At 48.9% G+C, this 7,055-nt stretch overlaps 1 protein-coding gene across 1 annotated transcript in view; it reads right to left on the bottom strand.

The window, feature by feature from the left end:
- The window catches only part of PKM (pyruvate kinase M1/2), a 14,930-nt gene extending 8,224 nt beyond the window's left edge, over positions 1-6,706 (bottom strand). The window contains exons 1-5 of the mRNA XM_033850042.1: positions 6,525-6,706; positions 5,860-5,951; positions 2,636-2,767; positions 1,979-2,165; positions 979-1,249 (exon numbers count right to left, since the gene is read on the bottom strand). Coding sequence (XP_033705933.1) covers positions 979-1,249; positions 1,979-2,165; positions 2,636-2,767; positions 5,860-5,951; positions 6,525-6,678 — 836 coding nt within the window. The 5' untranslated portion in view covers positions 6,679-6,706. The remainder of the gene's footprint in view (positions 1-978; positions 1,250-1,978; positions 2,166-2,635; positions 2,768-5,859; positions 5,952-6,524) is intronic.
- Between the last annotated feature and the right edge of the window lie 349 nt (positions 6,707-7,055).

The raw sequence follows: 7,055 nt of genomic DNA on the forward strand, positions 1-7,055 counted from the left end.
TCCCATCTGCATCTTATGAGGCCCCTCTTAAGGTGTCTCTCTACCATCTTCATTCCAGTTGGCACTTCCAGGGCAGAAAGGGAACCCAAGGCGGCTGACTGCTCCTGACACAAAGGTCTGTGGCCTCTCCCAGCCAAGGACACTTGAGGGCTGCTCCTTCAGGGGGCCCCCTCCAACTTGCTGAAAGCATGAGAATATGGCTTTGCCTGGCCTGGAGCCAAGGTCAGCAAGCACCCATGGCTTATCAGGATGGCACAGGGAGGACCCCAAATTTCCCGGTACAAAGGACATCGACACAAAGCTAAGGATGGAAAGGTCACAACAGGATGACTGCTCCCCCCACTCTTCCCAAGCACACACTTAATCCCCACAAGTAGGTGTGGGGTGTCAGCAGCGCTGGGTTCTAGTAGGGAAACAAAGAGGAACAGATGTCACCCAGCTGGCCTTACTCATACGGCCGTACCTGGTAAGCACTAGGGAGGTGGTGGACCTGCACTGGGACAATGTGCCCCTGGAAGAGGACGGCATGCTTTCCCCTCAGAAGCAGACACCATGCCAGAGCTGGCCCGATCACCAAGCCGGCTGCTTTCTAAGGCAAGACAAGGAGGCCACATGCTTCAGTGTCAACACCAGGCCCTGAGGCTTCCACAGGGCTCCCAAGGGAGGGAGTCCCTTCCTGAGAGCCTGCCGTCTTCCCCCTTGGTGGTCCCCAATTCCAGCAAACACAGGCAGTGTCAGGAGCGCAGCACAATGGCTCCTGAGCCTGGGAGCAGTGACCCTGTCCTCTCCAACGCTGGTCCCTGGGCTCATGGAACAACGTCAAGATGCTGGCACCCCAATCACCTGGGAAGCTTTTTTTCCCTTGAAATACCAATGCCTTCCACTCCCCCTCGTAGGATATTCTGATTCACAGGATATATCGTGCTCTTCAGAGCTGGGCTGGGGCTGAAGGGGGCAGGGACAGTCGGGTGCACTTACCTCCGAACTCCCTCGTGATTCTCGATTTTGCTGATTATCTTGATGTTCTTTCCTTTCTCTCCCAGGACCTTCCTGACTGCATGGACATCAGACGCCTTGCGGATGAAAGACGCGAACACCATATCCACATCCTGCTCTACCCCAAACTTCAGATCCTGGATGTCCTTTTCTGAGACGGCAGGCAGGTCCACAGCAGCCCCGGGTAGGTTCACACCCTTCTTGCTGCCCAAGGAGCCACCATTCTCCACCTCCGTCACCAGGAAGTCAGGACCTGTGTGAAATGGAGTAGGTACGAGAGGCAGAGCCACAGGGGCAAAAGCGTCCTCACCAGGAAGCAGGCTCTCCCCAGTACAGAGAACTGGGAAATAGCACATGGTGGGTGCTGGAGCCACACTGCCAGGGTTCACATCCCAACTCCACTAACTGTGTAACCGTGGGCAAGTCAATTAACCGCTCTGTGCCTCAGGTAAATAGGGATAATAATATCTACTCCTAAGATGGTTTTAAAATTCAAACAAATTATCATGTAAGATGCTCAGAATAGTGCCTGGCACTTAAATGTTAGCTCTCATTCCCAGGCACACTGGAGTCCTCTATGTATCCTACTGAGGGGATGGAGGAGGGAAGCAGAAAGCCTACAGTAGTGAGGATGAGTAAAAAAGAAATCTCGGGAATTCTCTGGCAGTCCAGTGGTTAGGACTCCACGCTTTCACGGCAGACAGCCCAGGTTCGATCCCTGGTTGGGGAACTAAGATCCCACAAGCTGCACCGCAAAGCCAAAAAAAAAAAAGAAAAAAAGAAACCTTCTCATCTCCTCCCCAAGAGTTCAATTAAGTTGGAGTGAAATCTGTTTTTGAGGCTAGGAGTTTATTATAAAAGGAATTTCTGAGAATACAGAGACCCAATCTCGCTGCCAGCCAAATAAGCTATCTTCTGCCAGAGAAACTTAAGAGACGGGAGCTGGTTTTAGACAATTAGACCCTAACTCCCGCGTACGTACCTTTCTGCTTCACCTGCAGAGAAATAAGGCCGTCATCCACGTAGATCTTGCTGCCCACATCCACCACCTTGCAGATGTTCTTGTAGTCCAGCCACAGGGTGTTCTCGTCACACTTTTCCATGTAGGCGTTATCCAGGGTGATCTTGAGTGTAGCTCCCTTCTTCAGCTCCACCTCAGCGGTGCCGCTCTACAGACAAGACAGTAAACCACAAGTCCAAAGAAGCCGGGCCCTCCTAGCGGGAGAAGACAAGCCCTTTCCTCTAGGGAACAAGGAGCAAATCTCAGCTGCAAATAACAATAAAGCCTTTTCCTTTGGAAAGAAATAATCAGACTGTCTAACTTAGTATATTTCAAGGAAATAACCCAAGAGAAACCTAGAATGTTTTAGTTATACTATTTAATGATAGGGGAAAAGAGACAAAGAAATTGCTCCCCCAAGTTAGAGAGACTTGGAAGTAGGTTTGGAGCGTAAAAGAGGTTCCTTTCTGGTATTGTTTCTTAGCGAAGTAGATGAAATCAAGACTTCTTACAGTGACAGATAAAACTCTCATTTATAGACCTAAACTCTGAGAAACGTGGCTTCTGGCCGGGACAGACTGCTGAGGATGTCTCTGGGGTCCCCTGCGCCTTCCTCCAGCTTCTCCCCAGGATACTCACGCCCTTGATGAGCCCGGTTCGGATCTCAGGTCCTTTAGTGTCCAGGGCCACAGCCACTGGCCGGTAGAGAATGGGGTCGGAAGCAAAGCTTTCCGTGGCTTCACGCACGTTCTTGATGGTCTCTTTGTGGTACTGGGGGAAAGGAGGTGTGATGATAAGCGTCCTCCCGCACACTAGGATCTAGGACCAGCACTGAAGCTGATCACTCAGGAAAGAGCTGTGGGTGTTCTAGACCTCTGCCTCCAGTGTATACCCTCACGCTGCCCACTCCCCGAGCATCCTCTACCGGCTTACGTCAACCTCCTTGGCCTCTACCCACTTGTACCACAGCCCTTACCCACTCTAAGGGCAAATCTTAGGAACTTTGGAATAGTTACGTTTTGGTGGCAAGACATGTCAACATAAAAGAGGCTTGTCTCCTTTCTCCCCCTCTAGGATTCATCAAATACCCTCAGCAAATAAAGCAGACGACTGGGGTAAAAAACCTAGGACTTGTATCTGGATAATACTGATCTGGCCATCAATGTCAGACTCATAGATTTGGTAATTTTGAGCTTTTCCTCTACTGATTACAACTGCAATTCAAACTCAGTTATTTACTTAAGCTAACGGTGGCCCAAGCTAAATAACTCACTGCTAAAGTCATGCAGGCCTGGTTCTGACGATCACTTCCTGCAGTCTGATTAGAAACGGAAGTGGAACAGGGAGAGGTGGGAATACGCCTTTCTCTGAACTAATTGACCTTTGCCATTTCTCACTTGCAACAAATCCTGGCTTCAATCTCGCCTCTGAAGCCCTTTCTCTTTTTCCATTTGCCATTCCTGTTTGACTAAAAAGGGACTCAGAGCCAAGATGTCAAAAGTTCTTCGTGCTATCAATATGGCATTGCTAGTAACAGAGGCTCCCAACTCAGCACTTTGTGGGCCTCGTCCTTCAATCACCTCTGTCCAGGAGAGCAGCACCTGAGAACAGGAGGTGGGAAGGGAAGGGTAACGCGTTTCATCCGTCAACGCTGTCCTTGTGGAAGGTTCTAAGTGTATGTTGCTTAAAAGGCAGTATTTCGGGCTTCCCTGGTGGCGCAGTGGTTGAGAGTCCGCCTGCCGATGCAGGGGACACGGGTTCGTGCCCCGGTCCGGGAAGATCCCACATGCCGCGGAGCGGCTGGGCCCATGAGCCATGGCCGCTAAGCCTGTGCTCCGCAACGGGAGAGGCCACAACAGTGAGAGGACTGCGTACCGCAAAAAAAAAAAATAAAATAAAATAAAGGCAGCATTTCTGGCCGACATGGCATTATAGAACCACACATTCAGTAAGAACACATCTTGCCCAAGAGAACTGCCAAAAGCGGGGGCTAGAGACACTGTGGCAAAGCTGTCAAAAGATCAGATGCAACAACAACAAAAGATCAGATGCAGACGTGTGGATGTGGATGTCCCTCTGTCAGAGTGAGGGAGAAAAAGCAATTCCAACGCTCTGCTTAGAAGAGTATTTAAAATTGTCAAGAGCTGGAAAAGCATGTCCCAGCCACTCATCAAACTAAGACTGTTACATTATATAATTAACATTAGAACAATTTCAGATCAGTTTCCAAAACCCTGATCCCAGAGACCACACAGTTTTATCCTGGTCAAAAACCTCAAATTAAACCCACAAGAGGGACTTGGGTGTTTTGTTTTGTTTTCTAATCCCAACTCTAATCTGGGAAGACGAGTTAAAGCACAGATAATCTCCAAATGCCTCTTGTAGTTTAAAAAAACAAAATTTCTGAGTGAGCCCCGCTCCCGCAGGGGCAGATACCACTCGCCCTTGCCATTTCAGAGCTGTGTGGTATTATTTTACGGGATGGAAGAGGCCATAAAGCCTAGTTAAAGGTCAACTTCTTAAAATCTATTTCTGCTACTCCGCCTGCACACAGGAGACCCTGGCACAGGCCAGCAGTAGGGATCAGTTGTGAACTGACGTTCAGTGATGTCTTTAGTTCTCTCTTCGGACTAAGCTAACACTTACAGGAATGCCTAGCGACTCCTGCCGAGGACGCCCTGCCTTTGGAAAATTACAGAATGCCATCCATGGATGTCTTAACCTGCCCAGGGTGCCTGCTGAGCACAGTTCATCTAAACTTGGTCAGGCCCTCATGATATTTGGAGGCCGGATACCTGCCAGGCCATAAACTGTTTATGGAACATGGGTTAGGAAACCTACAATGAAGATTCTCATGTTTCCAGAAAGGAGGAATTCACCTCTTAGACTGCACTTCCTGAGGCTTTATTTTTAGCTGAAACTGAACACCAACTTCCAAATGCCAGAGGGCAACCCCTCACCTCCTGACCTTACAGGGTAGCATTTTCTTTATCCTGAACAGGAAATACAGAGGTCAAGAGGAGGGAAAGTTTGCCTCACCCATTCCTCCTCTGTTAATACCAGGATGAAATCCCATGGCCTGTGGTTGAACCTGAAGGTCAGGCACTGTCCCTCAGGCAGGTCCCACACACCTCAAAATGAGTTTGTTCTGATCTTGGGAACAGAAGCACGAATGGAGCACTTCCCAATAGCTGCCACCTGGTCCCTGGGTAAGGTCCAACGAGTCAGGTCAGCTCATCAACAGCCCCAGCACTAAGACACTCCTACCAGACTGCTGGGGAAGTATGCTGACTTTATTTTATTTTAATGTACCAAAACCCCCGGGAAGGGACAGGCTGGGAACACAATGCTGATTAGGTAGGTATTATATGCCAGATAGTGTTAGTGCATTAGACCCAGTCTTCACTTGCAATAATGGAAACCCTTCTCCTGGACCTGCCCAGTTTATCTTGGGTCTAAACTAGGCCAGAATAACCTGCAGGGTAACTTACTGGTTCGTCACTGCAGTTATGAACTGTTACAGAAACCCTGGGGCAGGAGTGTCAAACTCCATGGGTTAGAGGAGTTTCCAGGACTTTCCAGAACCCTTGCACACTTTCCTTGGTGAGGGCTAATGGAGCACAGGTGTTGGGGAGAACCAGGGCCAATTACAAAGTAGGTCTTCTTTGCTTGAGGAGACCTGGCCACTTGAGATGGCAGGAGACGGGGAAAAGGAAGTAGGGATGGGCTGGTGAAGACAATCTTCCCATTGGCTGTAAAACCCACACTTTCTTGCCCAGTCCACCCTGGCTAAATGAACACGACATCCCCACCCCGTTTCCTACAAGCTGCCCCAGTGGCCAAACTACCCAGCCGAGGCACACCTCATGAGTTCCATGAGAAAAGTTCAAACGAGCCACGTTCATTCCAGACTTAATCATCTCCTTCAGCGTCTCCACTGATCGGGAAGCTGGGCCTAGTTAAAAAAAAAAAAAAAAAAGTTTTAAAGTCATTAAGTGTTAATTATCCAAAGGAGAAATAACACTTTAAGTTTGCTTCAATTTAAAGAACTCTTGATAATTTTTTCCCCCAAATAACTCAAAATTCTTTAAAAAACATACACATGACTATTACTGTGCTAGCCTACTTTCTTGATTTAGAAGGACATCTCCCATTTCCTTCAAATTCTACAGGCTCCATCTAATTAGGAAAGCCTAGGTAAGTCTCGGCCAGCCCTCTATGCTCTCCCTGAAACCCAGACAGATGTCCAGCTACAGAATTCTGGTTGTACAGAGCATGTCAAAAAGATCCTTCCCTAGGTCTCTGAGATGCTCTGCTAAGGAAGATACCCTCTAAATTTTACCTTTAGCAGAATGCAGAAAGCATAAGAATTCTTTATTGCAAACTCCTCTGACCAGTTCTCATAAGAATCTCTGTAGCATCTTGCTCAGTACCCAGGTCTGCCACATTTATTTAGTCTTTTCAGGAGAGGAAAGGTCACTGTCTCAGGAAGCCCACGTTTCAGGGGGAGGGGGCACCCCCCACTCACCAATGGTGCAGATGATGCCGGTGTTCCGGGCCGTGATGGGCGGCGAGTCAATGTCCAGGCGGCACATGTGCTCCAGGAATGTGTCAGCCATGGCCGCGTGCAGCTGCTGGGTCTGAATGAAGGCAGTCCCGGCATCACTATGGGGCTTCGACATGGCTTCTGAGGTCTTGGGTCCAGGGGAGCTGAAGAGAGAGTAATCAGTTTGAGAAGCCGGAGGCAGCTATAATATACAGCTTGGCACAGGAAGCTGTTTCCTGCTTACACATTAACTCAACAAGCACACTTTGTTCAGAAGCCACAAGAAGCCCCGCCACGCTCTGGCTGTGTGGGTGCTCCTCAAGTCAGGCCACGGGCTCACGTTATTGTGAGCAAGTGGAAAAGACCTCAAAGAACAAGTTAAAACCACGTACCCAACACGTGTACGTCCCAGGCATCCACTGTAAGCACGCCTGCCTTACACTGGGCTAATATCTACCTCAACAACTTCCCTGCTAATCCTATAAAAATAACATCATTTTACATGCACTGCAG

This window comes from Tursiops truncatus, chromosome 2 (assembly GCF_011762595.2).
Source record: "Tursiops truncatus isolate mTurTru1 chromosome 2, mTurTru1.mat.Y, whole genome shotgun sequence".
In the NCBI taxonomy this organism is placed as follows: Eukaryota; Metazoa; Chordata; class Mammalia; order Artiodactyla; family Delphinidae; genus Tursiops; species Tursiops truncatus.